Genomic DNA, 19,721 nt, shown 5'->3' with positions numbered 1-19,721 from the left:
CTCCACACAAACAATCTCGCATCTTTCTCACAGTTTTCTAGCAGCACATGAGCACGCGTCGTTTAAAACTCGATCAGCCGAGGTTTTCTTATATCTGTGAACTTAAAAATTATCGAATTTTCCTCGAATTTCAAGGCACATATTTTATTTGGTATTTACTTTCAAAAGAAGAAAAATGTGAGGAGGACGTTCCTCCCTTCCCTTCCCTTCCCCGAGGAACCACCACTGATCGGTCCCTATCTTGAGCAAGATTAATCCAGTCTCTATCATCATATCCCACCGCCCTCAAATGCATTTTAATATTAATTGTCAGTCTAGCTGCCTTTCACCGGTAAAATATGCTAGTCATGATAAATTAGTAAAATAGTGTTTAGTAAAAGAGTGTTATGAAAAGAAATTACTGTGACTTATCATTTGTCATCCATATATTGATAAATTGTTACTTGTCACTAGCATGTTTTATGCAGTATGCCCCCAGTGATGTCTGATAGCAGCAGAACAGTGGAAAACACACTGTACACGCAGATAACGCGTATATCTCCAATATCATACCCAAAACTACTCAACTGACAAGGCGAGGACATGCTCTGTATATCACCGAATGGAATAAGATTGTGTGAGATGAAAGTACAAGAAGTACTGTTTAAAGTCATACCTGGTATGGGTGGCCAATGACCCCTCGTTTTGGAAATTTTGGCTATTGTTTGTGACATACTTCTGTTAGGTGCTCAATAGGAAAGCATTAGACTGTGTAACAGCGTAGCCCATATGGTTGGATGCTAAGTTGTTATCCAGGCAACCTGAGTTCGAATCTTAACTGGTCCTATATTTTTTTCTTTTAATAATGATTAATGTTGTGATCACAGTTATCTACTTACATACCTATATCATATTTCTCAATGTATTGAATGCTTCATCATGTTTTAAACAAATTACTAATTAACTAACATTGTATTGTAAAGGATAAACAATGAAATACTGCTCACGTAGGAAGGTAAGATGTGTCACTGGTGTCTGTTCTATTTGTGTAGCAGCTATTCCATTTAATTTGTACCCGATTCATTATGATGTCATAAAAACACACAAAACGTACATATTTCCTGCACCATGCACAGCAAATGAAAGAAGGTTGTCCACAGTCGCACACATTTTTCCGCACTTCTGCTGCGAAACATATCCTTCACATTCACAAACACTTCTCGTTCGTTTATCAATTTTGATGCATACCACGCATATTTCAACATACAGTAGCTTTGAATATAGGAGCTGACAACTGAAAGTGAATTAAAATAATAATAATAATAATAATAATAATAATAATAATAATAATATCAAGCTTTAAAATATGAGAAGGCATTGGGTTTCGAACTCGGGTTGCCTGGATGACAACTCAGCATCCAACCACATGAGCTACGCCGTTACACAGTCTAATGCTTCCCTATTAGGCACCTAACGGAAGTATGTCATAAGCAATTGCCAATATTTCCAAAACGAGGGGTCATTGGCCATCCATACCAGGTATGACTTTAAACAGTATGTCTTGTACTTTCATGTCACAAAATCTGATTTAATTCGGTGATATACAGAGCGTGTCCTCTCCTTGTGAGTTATACAAATAGCATAATAGCAACTATAAACTGCACTATTTGCATATGTGATGTCTTACCCAAGTTCTATTGGTGAGCAACTCCCCTGTGTCTGGGTGGAACGCTATCACCTCCATGGTCCAGTACCCCATTCCCATGATGAAGGCCCCCTCCACCTGGCCAATGTCCACTTCTGGGCTCAGACTCTGGCCAGCGTCCTCAAGAATATCCACACGTAAAATCTACGAGTTGAAAATGTATAAAATAAATGGCCAATACAGCTCCAAATTTCTTTTATCTAATTCCACAGATATCCATTTTTCAGTCACTGCCTCTGACTTACAGCGTATTCCGAATCTCACTGGACTGGTGAACATCAATGACGTCATGCTGCAGCAAAATAGGAACAAAACTGCTGGAAGGTTCAATGGCTATCATGGCGGATGTACAAGTTGTTGTATGTGCTATGCTAGCAAGATTTTGCGAAATTTCCATACTGTCATCTCGTTCAAAGAAAAGAGAGCTTAAGGGTATATGTACATGAACGACCACAAATATTATCAGAAAATGCAGGCTCTAAATTTCTAAAATTTTATAAGAAAACGAACTCACAATTGGACAAAAATTACAAGGTACCACAACAAAACTTATTAGGACATAAATACCTGTCAAAAGTATATAAAAAGGTTACTAATAATATTTTTCAAACCAGTTTTATTAAAGTATGAAAAAAACAAAAAATTTTGCAGTTACATCATTTGGTAACCATAACATTGTTATGGTCTCTCTGACATCTTTAATATTTTTCCTGCATGTAATAAACACTTATTTCTGAAAAGTAGACTACTCTCAGACATGTAGAGTTGTTTATTTTAATACAATTAATTTTTTATTTGTCGTATATAAAATATATTAAAATTTACATAATGTTTTGCGACCTAATTTTTCTATTTTCGAAGAAATGAGCATAATTTTAGTCTGCCTTTTGCATAAATGCACGTTAAATCACTGTACAAAATTTCAGAATTCTATCTCTAATGGTTGTGGAGTTATGAATTTTTTTTTTTTTCATTTATTTATTTTATTCCATAGATCTTACATGAGCAATGAAGCTTTAAGATGTGGAACAAGTCAAAATTTTACAATATTACAACTACAATTTTTACAAATTTTTACAGTTTTACAATTTAGTAATTTTCTACAATTTTGTGCAATTTTTTACAATATTTTCGCGAGATGTAGTGAGATGAGGTGAGGTCCAAGGATTCGCCAAAATATTATCCGGCATTTGCCTTTTGTTTGGGGAAAACCTCGGAAAAACCCAACAAGGTAATCAAATCAAAGGGGGGTAATCAAATCAAAGGGGTTGATGCCGAGGACTCGCCATAGACCATCTGGTTTCAGTCCCACGGCTGTGGAAAACCTCGAAAGAAACCAAAGACCAAAGGGGGATCCAACCCAAGCCTGAATGCAGCTCCTGATCATCAGCCCAGCGAAATAATATGTGCAAATGTTCAAATTTTGGAAAATTTAATTTAAAGTAAAAAGTCAGTTCTAAAAAATATTATTAGTAACCTTTTTTATACTTTTATCAGATATTTAAGTTGTAGTCTTTTTGTGGTACCTTGTAATTTTTGTCCAATTGTGAGTTCATTTCCTTATAAAATTTTAGAGATTTAGAGCCTGCGTAGTCAGATAATATTTCTGCTCGTTCACGTACATATACCCAAAAACAATTTCTTTCTTGAACCAGTACTGGTAGTAATAACTGGTCCATTGACATGTTCGTTCATAAGTCATTAACATATTTTTTTTTTATGGTGTGCTCATTACAAACAATACAGCAGAACACACCGCCATGACACAACAGTGCACGATGTCATTCGTCTGCTAATTCCCGCTCTATACAAGAACCAATCACATCACTGATGGTGGCTGATGGATACTGCCACCCTCTGCAAGCTGATGGAACCGGTGCGACACCAGTGGAGCATCAGTGATGTCATCGTTGAAATTCGGAACACTGTGATGCCATCAGATTGCTCTGCGTTGAGATTCGGAATACGCTCTTATACATAGTAATTGTCATATTATGTTACCTGATGCTGTCCTGTCAGCAGGTCCACTTCCACCTCTGCAATCGTTACTCCATAAATGTCATAGGGCTTTACATCATCCTTTGTCGTGAACCTGAGGGAGAAAATCATAGCTAAGTAAGTGATGTGTGTAATGTTAATATGAAAATGGTCCATGCCCAGGAAATAGATTTCAAACGTCCAGACATCACATAACAATCAATACCAGTAGTGGCTCATAGTTAAAGGCTCTTAGGCGGAGCTTACTTACTTACAAATGGCTTTTAAGGAACCCGAAGGTTCATTGCCGCCCTCACATAAGCCCACCATTGGTCCCTATCCCGTGCAAGATTAATCCAGTCTCTATCATCATATCCCACCTCCCTCAAATCCATTTTAATATTATCCTCCCATCTACGTCTCGGCCTCCCTAAAGGTCTTTTTCCCCCCCAGTCTCCCAACTAACACTCTATATGCATTTCTGGATTCGTCCATACGCGCTACATGCCCTGCCCATCTCAAACATCTGGATTTAATGTTCCTAATTATGTCAGGTGAAGAATACAATGCGTGCAGTTCTGCGTTGTGTAACTTTCTCCATTTTCCTGTAACTTCATCCCGCTTAGCCCCAAATATTTTCCTAAGCACCTTATTCTCAAACACCCTTAACCTATGTTCCTCTCTCAGAGTGAGAGTCCAAGTTTCACAACCATACAGAAGAACCGGTAATATAACTGTTTTATAAATTCTTTCAGATTTTTGGACAGCAGACTGGATGATAAGAGCTTCTCAACCGAATAATAACAGGTATTTCCCATATTTATTCTGCGTTTAATTTCCTCCCGAGTGTCATTTATATTTGTTACTGTTGCTCCAAGATATTTGAATTTTTCCACCTCTTCAAAGGATAAATCTCCAATTTTTATATTTCCATTTCGTACAATATTCTGGTCACGAGATATAATCAGAGTCTTAGGTGGAGCTGCCCCTATAAAAATCTCCTACAAAAATCTTGACATTTGTTTGTGTTTAATAGTAGAATAAAGATTTACAATAGAGGAGAAACATCGAAATTTTACTCGGCTTGTTCATTGATAACGGTCAATATATTTGGAACTGTTGGTACCGATAGATGTATTTGAGATAGGTTATATAGTAATAACAGAGGCTCAACCTTTAGTTTCCCTTCCACACAATAGAAAAAGGAACAGGTAGTTTCCTACTGGAGTCTGGCTAATAAGGGTACAGATAAGGCATAGAGATCTTACGCCTTGAATCGTTGCCAACATTTTCTAGCTCTGAGTTTTAAAAAACTCTCTTGGAGAAGAGAAAAGAAACAATGTCTGACACTCCATTCTTGAGGTAACGTGTCCGCTCTCTCATTCATTTTACAGTAGGTCATAGGCCTAATTGGCATTTTATGATAACATTGCGATGATAAGATGAAGGAGTCGTTTAGTTATTTGTTAACACAATTGGTATCCCATAAAGTGAAAGTTTTTTTAACCTCTTCCCTTACTATTTATTTTACCAGTTTTGTGAAAAAAAGTGTCATATTTTTTTATTTTCGTAAAGAGGTCATTTAATATTGCAGAATCATTGTACATCACTAATTTTCTTACATACTTAAAAAATCACTATGAAGTAGACAATGGGACTCAAAAGAGTTAACTCGGGGTAATAAATTTTGACACATGTTAGCAACCCGAGTTAACTCGGATTAATAAGGGAAGTGGTTAAACCTCCACCAGGGATGGGAAAACAACACAACAGAAATTCTAACGTGTGAATTAGTTTTGGCTTGTCCTTCATAATACGAGTATCAGTATTCTATGTGGTTGTGAATTTGCGAGTGTTTATTTTAGAACAATGAATTGTGTGTGTAATAATACAGTATATCGAAAGAGAGAAGAGTCGATTTCATCTACAAGCAAATGAATTAAAGTACGTAAGTCAAGTGCCCGTTATATATATTATAATAACTTATTCTTAAAAATTCCCAGTTGCGGAAATACACGAATAAACAAATAAAAAATAAATAAACAAATGCTTACGCTCGATGCCCTGAAAATTTGTTATTTCAGCTAGAGCCTTCCTCAATTTTAAAACCATGAGCCGCGACTGATCAATACCTTTTGGCTAAATATTAAATCATCTCATAAGTAATGTCAGCTTTTTAATTTTGGTGTTTTGTAAGATTTTAATGATTTTATTTAGTTGGCCAATTCAATTTACAGTACTCTTGATTATTATTGTGTATTGTGAGCATGTGACAGTCTTAAGGGGAGAGGATGGTATTTTTTGGTGAAAAATGAGTAAATTAAAAAAAAAAACAAATCTTTAAAATACTCTGTGATATGTGTGGAATGCATAGCATAGCGTTTTGTGAGTATTTATGCCCTTATCGGATGTTGAGTCGCCATTTTTAAACTTCCTGCGTTATGGATTTTGAAATCACTCGCCCACTTTTATTGTTGTTTCCGGTAAATTAAATAAAAAAAAATTGTTTTTCTTTAAAATACCCTTTGATATTTGTGGAATGCATTGCATAACATTTTGTGGATATTTGTGCCCTTATCAGATGTTGAGACGTTATTTTTAAACTTCCTGCGCTATGGATTTTTAAATCACATGCCCACTTTTATCGGTTTCCAGTAACTTAATTTTTTTGCTACATTGCCAGACAAAAATGAATATAATTTCTGAACTATTAATAATATGTGCATGAAATTTAGAATACACATTCTTTAGACTATTAGGAAACTTTTCTCTGTAACAGAATTTTGTTAATTGATTTCATTTAAAAAATACGTCCGTTTGTTTACAAGAAAGGAAATCAGAAAATTGTTATTAAAATTTAATTGTTTATTTTACAAGCATAGGGACTAATATCAAAATTCTGTTACAGACAGTTTGTAGGACATGCTTTTGCAAATACATTGCAAAAACTGTTTGAATCTATCTTTAAAAACGGTTTAGATATATCGGTTTTAGTACAATCCTGCATTAGGTATATTTTTTTCAAATTTGGGCCTGCAAATAATTTGTTTCTCAAAATATTTTTATTTGGTTGAGTTGTCACAGCTATGAGCTTTCTACATATAAAAAATTAATATTTTATACCAAATAGGAAAAAAGTTAAAAAGAATACCATCCTCTCCCCTTAAATTGTTAATACACAAAAATAAAATGAAGAAAGATAATAAAGTTTAAAATTAGAGTCCTTGTAAAGCACTACTGGAAACAAGATTATAAAGCTGCTGCCACGGCTTGAATATATGAAGTCGAGTGTGAAGGTGTCCTAAGTTAGCTCGTAGCACAATAATGGCTCCAGAATTTCAATAATGGAGAAGAAGACAAAGATTTACAACATTCTGGAAGACCTAAGGTATGAAATATTGAGAATACAGACAGAGTTTTGGAAGAAAATCTACAAAATAATACTCATAGATTGTCAGAAGAACTCAGTCTCAACAGAGACTGGATATCTGTTGTCATTTTGTCACTACTTCAATGGATGGTAGATTTATCAGGAGAATTGTCACATGTAATGAAAAATGGGTACCGGTATATTAACCGCAACCCTGACACCTCAAAACAGTGGCCTGATACCCATCAGCCTGCCAAATAGTTGTTAAACAAAATCAATTTGGCCCCGAAGTAACATTATGTGTCTGTTGGAATTTTGAAGGTCTGATTCACTGGGAGTTTTTTCCAAACAGATGTACAATCGATGCAGAGCTTTATTCCCAAGGAAACGAATTCATCATGTCTAAGATAAGAGGTACCCAGCATTAGTTGATATAGAATCAATTCTCTTGGTACAGAATGTTGCGAGACCCCATACCACTTGAATAACTAACAGGGTGTTTCATAATTAATATTACACAGTGCAAGAAAAAAAAAATGAACAAAGAACAGTGCTGAGACTAGTTAAAGTCTAACAGGGTTATTAACCATGTCACAAAAGTAGTATACACAACAAGCTCGCCTGGATTGGCTCACCAAGCGAGTACACTTGAGCCATCCCTGTCAAGGGGGTTCTAACCCCATCACAGGAGGCCTGTGCCCAACATGGGACATCATGGCTAACATTCATTCATTCATTCATTCAGTGGGGACTTAGTAGATAAAGTTTTGATGCGGAATCCATGTTTGGGAACATACCATTTCAATGCTACAATGATGACAAGGTGAAATCAGTTTCAAATCTTCTGTTTCACTTATGTTAGCGAGCTCATATCTGCATGCACTACAAGAGCTGCTCGAAGTGGTGACCATTACATATATTGCATCTGAGTTGAATGTTCCCACACACATGCCTAAGAATACTTGGTATGTGCTGAATCTCTTATGCCGCAGCCCAACTCATGCATGCAGATCTCCCTCCGACTGTAGGGGTCTCAAACAAGACTCATGTGGTCCCACAAGAAAAAAAAATTGAGAAAAATTAAATCCGGCGATCGAGGTGGCCAAGCAATTGGTCCACTTCGACCTATCCACCTTGTCCCCGAAAGTTTGGCCGAGATGTCGAACTGCAAGTGAAAATTGGTGTGCTGTCATGTTTGAACCACTTTTGCTAAAGTGTATGCAGTCATCCTATACTGTATCGCATTCATTAACGATTGAATGACAAGTAAAGTGAAGGTCCAGGCAATACGTCAGATTGTAAACAGAAGACACTTCATGACATCAGGTGACTTCAGACGTTGCCTTTTGTCAATTTGAATAGCCTACCATGAAATGGGAAATTTGAAATCTTCATTCTTGTCATCCCCATTGCACCAAAATGGTACATTTCCGGACATGGGTTCCGCATCAAAACTTTATCTACTAAGTTCCCTCTACAACCCCTAGAAGTGTGTAACAGAAATTACGGAACATTCTGTATAAAAAATTAAAGAATTGAGATCAATCGAATTATTAGTACACCTGGGATATAGCCCTGAACTTCAGCTTACCTTTGTTTCCATCCACGGTTTACTTCCTGCGTAGAAGAAATTTCCAAGACTTGGAAGCTATTGAAATGAGTATCACCAAATTCTTAACATTAAAATCCATAAACTGGTATCTTCATGGTATAAGTAATGTTGCTGAAAGGTGGTTCAAGGCAATAGAATCTAATGGCCTTTCCTTTGGAAGATTAGGTTAATTTCTTGTCACAACACACTCCAACTAAAATGTTGCTCAAAAACCGACATTATTTATTAGATGGTACCGGTATTAATTTCTCAGTAATAGTGGATGATGCTCAAGTTAAAGTAATCCAATCGCAACTTACAGGTGAGTGGCACACAAGTCGATGTTATTCTTATATGCAGCCTGTGTCCATTGCTGCCACGTGGGATTATCCAGATCTTTCTTTGCTGGCTCCATGCGTTTCAAAAGTTCTTTGCAGCAGAGCATCGCAGCCTATATTGAGAAGGAGAAATAGACTCTGAAATCAGCAGTGGCGAGGAACAGTATTACATTGACACACACATAAGAAGCCTATTAACCATCTTGATTGAAGTTTTCAGTGGAAACACCAATCTGCAATGGCAGAGGTGTAAAGCTACACAAGTAGCAACCATTTTCTAATTGATTTGCATCTAAAAGGAAAGAAAAGCCCAAAATCTCTGACAAATTTTGATAAAGATTTCACACTACCCATTATCCAGCAAGCAGCGAAAATATTGCTGGTACAATGTACAATGGTACACAGACTACTCAACATACCAATGAACCAGCAGGATTACAACGAAGAACTAAACACAAATACATAGCACAAGAAAACGGATACAATCCCAACATAATAGACAACATAATACGTAAGACAAAACAAAACCACAAAAAACAGAAGGATACAACACAAACACAAGAACACAAAAAATACATCACACTAACATACAAAAACAAAAACACACATAAAATTGCAACCTCATTCAATAAATTAAATTATAACATCGCATACAGAACAAATAACACTCTGCAAAAACATCTCAACACACAAACAACACAAACAAACAAATACAACCACACAGGCGTATACAAACTCAAATGTAACACCTGCAACAACTTCTACATAGGACAGACAGGCAGATAATTTCAAACACGTTACAAAGAACACGTCACAGACATAACAAAATTACAAAACACCTTCACATATGCAGAACACATCACAAATGCCAACCACACCTACAGAGACATCAACACAGACATGGAAATACTGCACATCCAACCAAAAAGCCAGAAACTCAACACACTAGAACAATATGAAATATACAGACACACGAAAACACACCCCAATTATATTCTCAACACACAACTCAATTTCAAAACACATACACTCTTTGACTCTACACTACGAATGCACCCACACAGGAAACAAGAGGCGCCAAGACCAACAACGACCAGTTCTGAAGATGACCCAAAATAGGTCGAAACATGTTAACAAGGTACGTTAAAATTTAACACAAGAAAGTTCTTATCATACATATTCCGAAGATAATATTCTTGTCACTCACATAAGAACAAGCTTCACTAGTGATGCTTCCTCCAGTGACCATCCCATTCGGAGACGTCAGGTTGTTGCTTGGTTTCACACTTACATATTCCAAAGGAATATCCAAGATATGTGCCACTACTTGAGCAACCTACGAGAAAAAATATGCGATGAGTTGTATTAGTAAACATGTCTGAGAACAGGAGTGTGGTAATTTCAATAAATATAATAATTTGCATTGATTTATTATATATGTTACTTGAGCACTGTTACAACAGTCCTACGTGACACAGTGGCGTAGCGTCAATATAAGCTAAAAAGCTCAGCTTCCCCAGTTAATAACTACATAATAAACTGCAGTTTATGAACAAAATTATTGATTAATTTTAATACAATTTATATTTACGCGTTAAATGTTGTGATGCGGCAGCTCAGGATGATTTGTGTGTAAACATGAAGCCTGCACATATCAGCTTTCAATCCCCTTCAGTGTGCTACAGACAGACTCGTTTCTTTCACGCATTCTTCTGTGTAACCCATCCCGCAGATTTTTCATCCCTTTCTAACTAAACTACCCTGGTTGCAAGGCTCGCAAGAAGCTAGCTTTGGCATTGGAGTTATCCCTTTCGTGAGTTGTGTTCAGTTGATTGTTAGTGTGCATTGTGGCTGATATAATAAATAATGAGTGAAATAACAGTTCCTGACACTAATTTATGTAGAAAAAATAATCTTCTGATAAAGAGTTTAACGTTGATTGACGTAATTTTACTAACACTGTATCTATTGACCATTAATATTGTGATTTCTCTAAATATGAAAGGGAGTGAGCTAATGTTAAATTATACGTACTGTGTGTGTCTATTTGACAGAGATATGTGTAAACCATGAAATCATATTTTACTGCCATTTGAGGTGATGTCTTATTGGTGTTATTTATGAGGTTCCAACCAATTTTCGGACTGCTGACTTGACATAGAATATGTACTATTTATTTTAAGACTATATTTTTGCATTACATTTCCTTATACATGAAAGACAACTTGAGTTAGCTTCCCCTGCTCAAAATTTCATGCTACGCCACTGTGTGTACAACGCCATAAGACATATGAAAATGTTGCCTCCCACAGTGTCCTTGTCGTAAGTGCTGAAGTTCAAGGGCGTTTCTCAGGCATTACATGCTTGCAGTTAACCTGCCTTGTGAGCTACTGAAGAGGTTACTCACGCACTAGTAATATATTGCAAGTTGTTTTTTTTTTATAATTGAGAACACTGAAGGGATTACTCATTCGTGCGTAGTTTATTGCAAGCTATTGTTTGAGAATGGTGTATAGCATATTGCAAGAGTTTTTGTAGTTTTAAGTTACATAAAGAGTGGAAGAAAATATCAGAGTTATTTTGAACATTTCATTTGAAGAGATTAGTATTTCGAAACATCTTTGGAGATGTCAAAAATATATTGAAATAGTATCAGGACACTTCAAATATCTTTTGTGATAAGGTAAGATGCACCTTTATTCATTTTTAAGTTGTTTATAAACATTTTCCCTGCTGAACGGGTTTAAAAAAAAACGCCATGGAGCTTGTGGTATGTGAGAAGTGTCATACATGTGGGCTCTCTATAAAATAATCCTACATCATGTTATACTGCTGATTTACTAATACAATAGGTCATTTAAATCACTACTGAAGGTTCGGAATTTTTTCCATCGGGTAACTTCATCTCTTCTATCAGAATAATTAAAATCCCATCTCACAGAACAAAAAAACTGTACTGCAGTTTGCGTTCAGAAGTTACAGGTGTATTTTGTCGTGTTTCTGTTTACCGTCTCAGGAGTATGACCTGGAAGTCCATGCAGTCCTCCCTCTATGCCTCCCAAGTGTCTTCATGGTGTGTGAAGGGGCTATGTTTACCTTTACTTCCATTACTTTTGCTTTTATAGAGTTTTGTTATGGATTAGATACACATTTTATGTGCAAAATGTCCCAATACTTAGTAATGCTACAATTTTGGATTTCTCGTTAGAGATCTTTCCCTTCTCCACTCTGTCCTAGAGTAGTGATCGACAGAATTTTTGTCATCACACTTCTCTAGCTGAAGAGGCGAATTGAAGCCGAAACAGAGAAAACTCAAAACAACAAATAGAGTTTATACTCTTAAAATACAAGTTTGTGAATAATTGATTAAATGGCGATCTTACTCGTGTTAATTGTGTAAGCATGTGCGGCTTACAGCTGTTTCGTTGCTTCTTCACACCATCTTCAGAGCCTACTAGGTCTCGGCATCATCTCAAACTTCGTTGCCTATTGTGTGGGTGCATTCGATTGATGAAAAGTGTTGAAATGTGGTGTCAAATAATGTGTGTGTTCTGAAATAATTGATCTGTGTGTTGAGAATTTGATCAGGGTGTGTTTTAGTGTATCTGTATATTTCATATTGTTCTATTGTGTTGAGTATTTGGTTTTTGGGTTGTATGTGTAGGATTTCCATGTCTGTATTTATGTTACTGTATGTGTGGTTAGCATTAGTTATGTGTTCGGCATCTGTAGATGTATTGTGTCCTCTGATTATTGCTTTAATGTGTTCTTTGTATCGAGTTTGGAATGATCTGCCTGTCTGTCCAATGTAGAAACTGTCGCAACTATTGCATGTGAGTTTGTATACGACAGTGTGGTTGTATTTATTTGTTTGTGTTGTTTGTGTGTTGAGATGTCTTTGTAGTGTGTTTTCTGTTCTGTATGCTATGTTGTATTTCTGTTTTCTGAATGAGGATGCAATCTTGTGTGTGTGTTTGTTTTCGTATGGTAGTGTGATGTATTTCTTGTGTTCTTGTGTTTGTGTTATGTTTTGTGTGTTTTTATGTTTGTTGAGTTTTTGTTTTGTCTTCCTTATGATGTCTATTATTTGACATCACATTTCAACACTTTTCAACAATCAAATGCACCCACACAACAGGCAGCGAAGTTCGAGATGACGCCGAGATCTAGTAGGCTCTGAGGATGGTATGAAAAAGCACCGAAACAGCTGTAAGCCGCACATGCTTACACAATTAACACGAGTAAGATCGCCATTTAATCAATTATTTATATTCAAGTGTTAAAAGTAGTGTACGAAAGATTCAACAAGTTTGTGTTTTCGTAGATCTTTGCCAAAGGTTTGATTTTATTGTATTTTAAGAGTATAAACTGTATTTGTTGTTTTGCATTTTCTCTGTTTCGGCTTCAATTCGCCTCTTCGGTTAGAGAAGTGTGATGACAAAAATTCTGTCGATCACTGCTCTAGAACTGAGTGGAGAAGGGAAAGATCTCTAACGAGAAATCCCAAATTGTAGAATTTGATACACCTCCACAAATGCTATTGCTTTGCCTTTTGACTTACGTCTTTGCAAATACTTAGTAATGATTTAAGGTATCAAGCATACACTGTAAATTTTTTAACAGTTACTGGTACATGTCAAAACATTTAAAATGTTATTCAGTCTTACCTTTGTATTTAATCCTTGTCCCATTTCAATCCCACCATGAGTAACTGCTACTGTTCCATCCTGAGCATATATTGACACCATTGCAGCGTAGTAACCCCATATTGGAAATTCATAAATCATTGGCACCAAGGCAATTCCTCTTTTCCTCCAGCGTTGTGCCTGAAACAAAATCGAATCTTAAATTTCAGTATTTTTGACACTCACCATTTCCTTCAACTGATGACAAGTTCAAGCATGTTATCTTCCACCTCTGTTTTGTTGCAAATCATGTATTCCTCTCGTACCAGTATTCATTTGGGACTAATATTGTATTAGAATTTTTTCTTGTAGCCTACTATATCCAAGGAATAAGCTGTTAAAATGTGCACACTTATATTAACTCTTAAAATCTGCTTCCACTCTGTGTATAATTGTTACCGAAAAAGTGACATTCAAAGTGTTTGTCATCTGGTGTCTGTGGACAACAATTCTGTACTAGTGGACGAATTTTGTTAGTAATGCAATACGTAGGAAGTTAATATGACATAATATAAGAAATTAGTAAAATAGTACATTATGCAACGAGCCTATAATGATAGTAATTAAGACGCGAGTATGTTTATGAAACGAGCGCAAGCGAGTTTCATAATTTTCATACGAGCATTTTAATTACCATTACAGTCAAGTTTCATACAACTTTTTATGCTCGACCATATTTTTAACTTGAAATTATTCATAAGTATTCATGTTATTCTTATCTGACCGAGGAGCGGAACTGACCTTGTGCAATACCTCGTAAATTGTGAGATGTGCGCAGACGCGAAAGTATTGATTTTTTCCGAGAAACAAATGTCGACATTGACCTTGATATAATCTAGAGAGTGAAATAAACATTAATCTTGATATAACCTTGAAATTGAATTAGACATTGAAAAACGAGATGACAAATTGAATTTATTTGAATATTATTTACAATTAACGCTAATTATTATAGTAACAGAACTAGTTGTCTTTTGATTGCATATCCGAGAATAATCGATACTTGCGCTTTCATATTGCTACAATGGTATTTTCTGATTGGTGGAACACCTGAACTTTAATGAATAGGTGTACTTTAATGAGGTCCATTAAAGGGCTGCTACCAGGTGTATAATTACTACATTTCGGCATGGTCGAGCATAAAGAAAAGTAAGGTATTTTTTGGAGACCCTATTGATTATTCATTTCAAGTACTTACACAGAGGAACCATAAGTGATGTCATTAATTTCAGGGGGTTATTCTTTGTGACATTTCAAACAGAAAAGTTTAAAACAAATTTGCTCATTTTTGCTTCCTTTTCGAGATAAAAATTGTTTTATATGAAACATTTCATAGCGTGTTTTGTGAAAGCCATTGATTAAATTCCCAGTAAGCTCAGTCAATTTAAGAGAGCATGGTATTATGATAATAAATGACCGAAAGAATTTTAGTTTTGTCCTTTAAATATGCAGAAATTTGATGTAAACAAATGTAACATTTTAAAATTCCTATTCAGAACGAAGACTAAGTATATGATTAGGCCTATGTCTCGTGACCAGAATATTGTACGAAATGGAACTATAAAAATTGGAGATTCATCTTTTGAAGAGGTGGAAAAATTCAAATATCTTGGAGCAACAGTAACAAATATAAATGATACTCGGGAGGAAATTAAACGCAGAATAAATATGGGAAATGCGTGTCATTATTTGGTTGAGAAGCTTTTGTCATCTAGTCTTCTGTCAAAAAATCTGAAAGTTAGACTTTATAAAACAGTTATATTACCGATTGTTCTGTATGGTTGTGAAACTTGGACTGTCACTTTGAGAGAGGAACAGAGATTAAGGGTGTTTGAGACTAAGGTTCTTAGGAAAATATTTGGGGCTAAGAGGGATGAAGTTACAGGAGAATGGAGTAAGTTACACAACACAGAACTGCACGCATTGTATTCTTCACCTGACATAATTAGGAACATAAAATCCAGACGTTTGAGATGGGCAGGACATGTAGCACGTATGGGCGAATCCAGAAATGCATATAGAGTGTTAGTTGGGAGGCCGGAGGGAAAAAGACCTTTGGGGAGGCCGAGACGTAGGTGGGAAGATAATATTAAAATGGATTTGAGGGAGGTGGGATATGATGGTAGAGACTGGATTAATCTTGCTTAAGAAAGGGACCAATGGCGGGGTTATGTGAGGGCGGCAATGAACCTCCGGGTTCCTTAAAAGCCAGTAAGTAAGTAAGTATTCAGAACGAAAAGTTACATCTGATCGGATCAGATTTCTGCACATTCTTTCAATCATTCATTATCATAATACACTGCTCTCTTAAATTGACTGAGCATATTGGGAATGAAATCAATGACTTTCCAAAAACACGCTATGAAATGTTTCATATAAAACAATTTTTATCTCGAAAAGGAAGCAAAAACGAGCAAAATTGTATTAAATTTTTTTGTTTGAAATAGCTCAAAGAATAACCCCCTGAAATTAGTGACATTACTTACAGTTGACTCCGTATACTCGAGATCGGTTTCAAGGTTGTTTCTGAATTTTTTTCATTATGAAATAGACACAAATAAAGCAATGCCACATTCTCGTAAGAACTATGAGTTCTGGCCTTAATTGATAATTATGCACAAACTTGAATAGTTCTTAAAAAATATTTATAGTGAGCATAAATCTGCTTAGACTAATAATATAGATATTACTTATTGTGGTGGATATTTTAGAGTTTAAACTATATTTTTTCCTACTTACTTAAATTACCTCTCTCATTAAAGGTCTACATTTTCAGATTTGTTGTTGTGACAGAAAGGTTGCGAGAATGACTAACTGACTGACTGACAGACAGACTGTGACTGACTGACTGTGACTGCCTGACTGACTGACTGAGTAGAATGCTTTCAGATATGATAAATTTGCTGGTACCGTATCAATGTGTGGAAACCCAAAGTGAAGGAAACAACTTTGAATAGCAATAGTGTGTGGAAGTTTCAATCAGAGTAACAACTTATTACTTTAAAGTTTACTAAATTTAAAGTATGCTGATTTTATAATATTTTCGGAAAAATATATGTTATGATGACTATATAATTCGTTTGATGCAAGTGTGCTTATTCATGAAGAACACTTAAATACCTACAGTCTACGTTGTAAACTGAAATAACAACAGCAATAATACTTACTTACTTACTTACTGGCTTTTAAGGAACCTGCAGGTTCATTGCCGCCCTCACATAAGCCCGCCATTGGTCCCTATCCTGAGCAAAATTAATCCATTCTCTATCATCATATCCCACCTCCCTCAAATCCATTTTAATATTATCTTCCCATCTACGTCTTGGCCTCCCTAAAGGTCTTTTTCCCTCTGGCCTCCCAACTAACACTCTATATGCATTTCTGGATTCGCCCATACGTGCTACATGCCCTGCCCATCTCAAACATCTGGATTTAATGTTCCTAATTATGTCAGGTGAAGAATACAATGCATGCAGTTCTGTGTTGTGTAACTTTCTCCATTCTCCTGTAACTTCATCCCTCTTAGCCCCAAATATTTTCCTAAGCACCTTATTCTCAAACACCCTTAATCTCTGTTCCTCTCTCAAAGTGAGAGACCAAGTTTCACAACCAGACAGAACAACCTTAATATAACTGTTTTATAAATTCTAACTTTCAGATTTTTTGACAGCAGACTGGATGATAAAATTTTCACAACCGAATAATAACAGGCATTTCCCATATTTATTCTGTGTTTAATTTCCTCCCGAGTATCATTTATATTTGTTACTGTTGCTCCCAGATATTTGAACTTCTCCACCTCTTCAAAAGATAAATTTCCAATACAACAGCAATAATAATAATAATAATAATAATAATGATAATAATAATGATGATGATGATGATTAGCAATTTATACTCCACTCTACATCTCTGTATTAAGAAGAGATACAACTTTCTTATTATATTTTCTCACTGTCACAAAAATATGGAATTGAAAATGTTAGACTTAGACCAGAGAAAAGAATGGTGAAAGGTTACATCAAAATCGAAGGAGAAGATAGTAATGAAATGTGAAGAATTGTTATTAATGTAGCTGTCAGAATACTCTCACCTTGTTGAACTCTTCGACACTCTGTTTTCTCGACTCGTACTCAGCAGTAGCTATCAAATCTTGTATTAGGTTTTTCATTGTTGGTTCGTCATCCTTCATATTATTGAGTCGAACTTCAATTGGATCTTTATTTAAGGCCTTGGCTATGTGCTCCATAATATTTTCAGTAATTCCAATTCCTTCAGTAGAGCCTTCAAAGAAAAAAATGTTTCTTATCCAGACATTGGACTACCTAAGTTTCGTGTAGGCTTACTTTATATGTTCTTTACAGTAAATTGGTATTGTGTAATACTATGTCTACTGTACCTTGTCATGTAGTACTTTGGTCTCTGCTTTATAAATTTCTCTGAGACTTAAGTACAAATATTAATTTAAAACAGAATTACTGGTATATTGAAGTCCAGTGGTGTAGCATGAAATTTTGAGCAGGGGAAGCTAACTCAAGTTGTCTTTCATGCAATATGAGAAAACGTATTACAAAAATACAGTCTTAAAGTAAATAGTAGTCAATGTCAAGTCAGCAGTCGAAGATTGGTTGGAACCTCGTAAGTAACACCAATAAGGCATGACATCAAATGATACGTAGTAAAATATGATTTCACGGTTTACACATATCTCTAACAAATAGACGCCTATAGGTATAACATTAGCTCAATCCCTGTCATACTTAGAGAAATCACAATATTAGTATCATTACGTAAGTATGCGTCTGTGTTTTGGTTGTGTCCTTCATTGACAGCAAGGGAGTCGGTCATTTGTTTTTTAAATCACACTTTTGTTCGTAAGTCAGTCTTGATAATACAATTGTCCTAAAAAATTCAAGTAAATTAGTGTCAGGAACTGTTATTTCGCTCATTATTTATTATATCAGCCACAATGCACACTAACACTTCAACTGAACACAACTGACGAAAAGGGATAACTCTGAAACTACTTACTGTATTTTAAATGTTAAAGCTAGCTTCTTGCGAGCCTTGTGACTAGGGTAGTTTAGTTAGAAAGGGATGGAAAATCTGCGGGATGGATTACACAGAAGAAACCGGCCTGCTTGGAAGCTGGTGTGTGCAGGCTTCTTGTTTACTGCTGCATCAAAAATCATCCTGAGCTGCCGCATCACAATATTTAACGCATAAATATAAATTATATTAAAATTAATAAATAATTTTGTCCAATAACTACAGGTTTATTATGAAATTATTATTAACTGGGGAAGCTAAGCTTTTTAGCTTACATTGACGCTACGCCACTGTTAAAGTCTTATAAGAAAGTTTGGAATATGTCTGTAATTTCACTTTCTCATATTAATAATTTAAGGGAACTTTCATCATCCAAATATGTAAAAAAAAAAAGTCATTTTGAGTTTTTTTGTCATACAGAAATCTCCATTATTCTCTGCATATGCTGGAGGAGAAATCACCAATAAGTCTCAATAATTATTAATTTTACAAAATATTTAAAAGTATTCATGTTGTGATTTAGAAAGTCTCAAATCTTAGAGCATGATTTAATGAAAAGCTTTTATTTTTAAGGAAATTCCCCATTATCTCAGAAAGTACTCAAATTAGAGCTCTCAAATTTTTTAGTGCCTTTGAACTGAATTATATTGTTGGGAGCTAAGAAATTAGTTTTCTATTTTATCTTTTTTTTTCTAAAAAATGTGTCCCCTTTTTATTCAGTATGCTCCATTGCAGTAATCCAATACTACACACATTTGTTGCTACACTGTTTTTACATTCTGTCAGAACTTAAAACAAAAACTACCAGTAATAGTAAACTATTTACAATATTTACAAGGATGTAAAGTCAGCTGACTGAATAGAGTTTATGAATTATTTAAAATGATTAATACTAATACTATTTTAACTGGAGTAGTATTTTCACTATTTACAATATAATACACTGCCGTGAAGTCTATTGACTTAATAAAGGTGGTGAATTGCTTATAATTATTTTAACATATCTAACTACTACTACTACTACTGA

The 19,721-nt window shown here is 35.3% G+C and overlaps 1 protein-coding gene across 2 annotated transcripts in view; it reads right to left on the bottom strand.

The window, feature by feature from the left end:
• LOC138708125 (xanthine dehydrogenase-like) overlaps positions 1–19,721 on the bottom strand; it is a 171,890-nt gene that overhangs the window by 8,329 nt on the left and 143,840 nt on the right. For both annotated transcript variants that reach the window (XM_069838340.1, XM_069838339.1), the window contains exons 19-24: positions 17,739–17,929; positions 13,628–13,786; positions 10,168–10,296; positions 8,943–9,073; positions 3,686–3,776; positions 1,667–1,828 (exon numbers count right to left, since the gene is read on the bottom strand). In XM_069838340.1, coding sequence (XP_069694441.1) covers positions 1,667–1,828; positions 3,686–3,776; positions 8,943–9,073; positions 10,168–10,296; positions 13,628–13,786; positions 17,739–17,929 — 863 coding nt within the window. The remainder of the gene's footprint in view (positions 1–1,666; positions 1,829–3,685; positions 3,777–8,942; positions 9,074–10,167; positions 10,297–13,627; positions 13,787–17,738; positions 17,930–19,721) is intronic.

The sequence above is a fragment of the Periplaneta americana genome, chromosome 10 (genome assembly GCF_040183065.1).
Source record: "Periplaneta americana isolate PAMFEO1 chromosome 10, P.americana_PAMFEO1_priV1, whole genome shotgun sequence".
NCBI classification, from domain to species: Eukaryota; Metazoa; Arthropoda; class Insecta; order Blattodea; family Blattidae; genus Periplaneta; species Periplaneta americana.
Note: the sequence above shows the minus strand (reverse complement) of the source record. Positions and strands in the feature narration are given on the sequence as shown.